Below are 521 nucleotides of genomic sequence, written 5' to 3' on the forward strand. Positions count from 1 at the left end.
CCCTGCTCCTCCACAGAGTGTGGCTGTCTGCAGCTGGAGATCGGGGGCTGCGCTGCGGCGGTTCATCGGGCACGAGCGGGAGGTCACCAAGGTGAGCGACAACTGCTGGAGTGCGGTGGGGTCTCATGTGCTGGTACCTGTCAGAAGCCGGGGAACCAGGAACGATGGAGTGACTGTTTGTCATCCACAGAGGGCTGGCTTTGCTCCATCAGAAAGAGGGGGTATCCGAATGCGTTAGGATTTTCCTAAGGTCCCAACTGATACTTTGCTGTCCAGGGAAGCAGCATGGAGTGGTTGCATCCTGACCAAACAGGGCTCCAGGAGGCTTGCACATGTGCTTGTCTTCCCCTCCAAGAATCTGTGTAGGAAAAACTCAGGATGAATTGCTAGGCCAAGTTTTTGATTCAGTCCACCTTTCTTCAGGTCTCATTCCACTAGACTCATCCTTATCCTACAAATCAGCCATGCCTGGGCCACAGCAGGGCTTTAATTTTCCTTCTGGCATCTTGATTATAAAGCTA

The 521-nt window shown here is 53.2% G+C and overlaps 1 protein-coding gene across 1 annotated transcript in view; it reads left to right on the forward strand.

Moving 5' to 3' along the window:
• WDR31 (WD repeat domain 31) overlaps positions 1–521 on the forward strand; it is a gene marked incomplete at its 3' end in the record, with an annotated part of 4,738 nt that overhangs the window by 1,549 nt on the left and 2,668 nt on the right. The window contains exon 3 of the mRNA XM_010160482.1: positions 17–91. Coding sequence (XP_010158784.1) covers positions 17–91 — 75 coding nt within the window. The remainder of the gene's footprint in view (positions 1–16; positions 92–521) is intronic.

Source organism: Eurypyga helias, unplaced genomic scaffold (genome assembly GCF_000690775.1).
Source record: "Eurypyga helias isolate BGI_N326 unplaced genomic scaffold, ASM69077v1 scaffold35531, whole genome shotgun sequence".
Lineage (NCBI taxonomy): Eukaryota > Metazoa > Chordata > Aves > Eurypygiformes > Eurypygidae > Eurypyga > Eurypyga helias.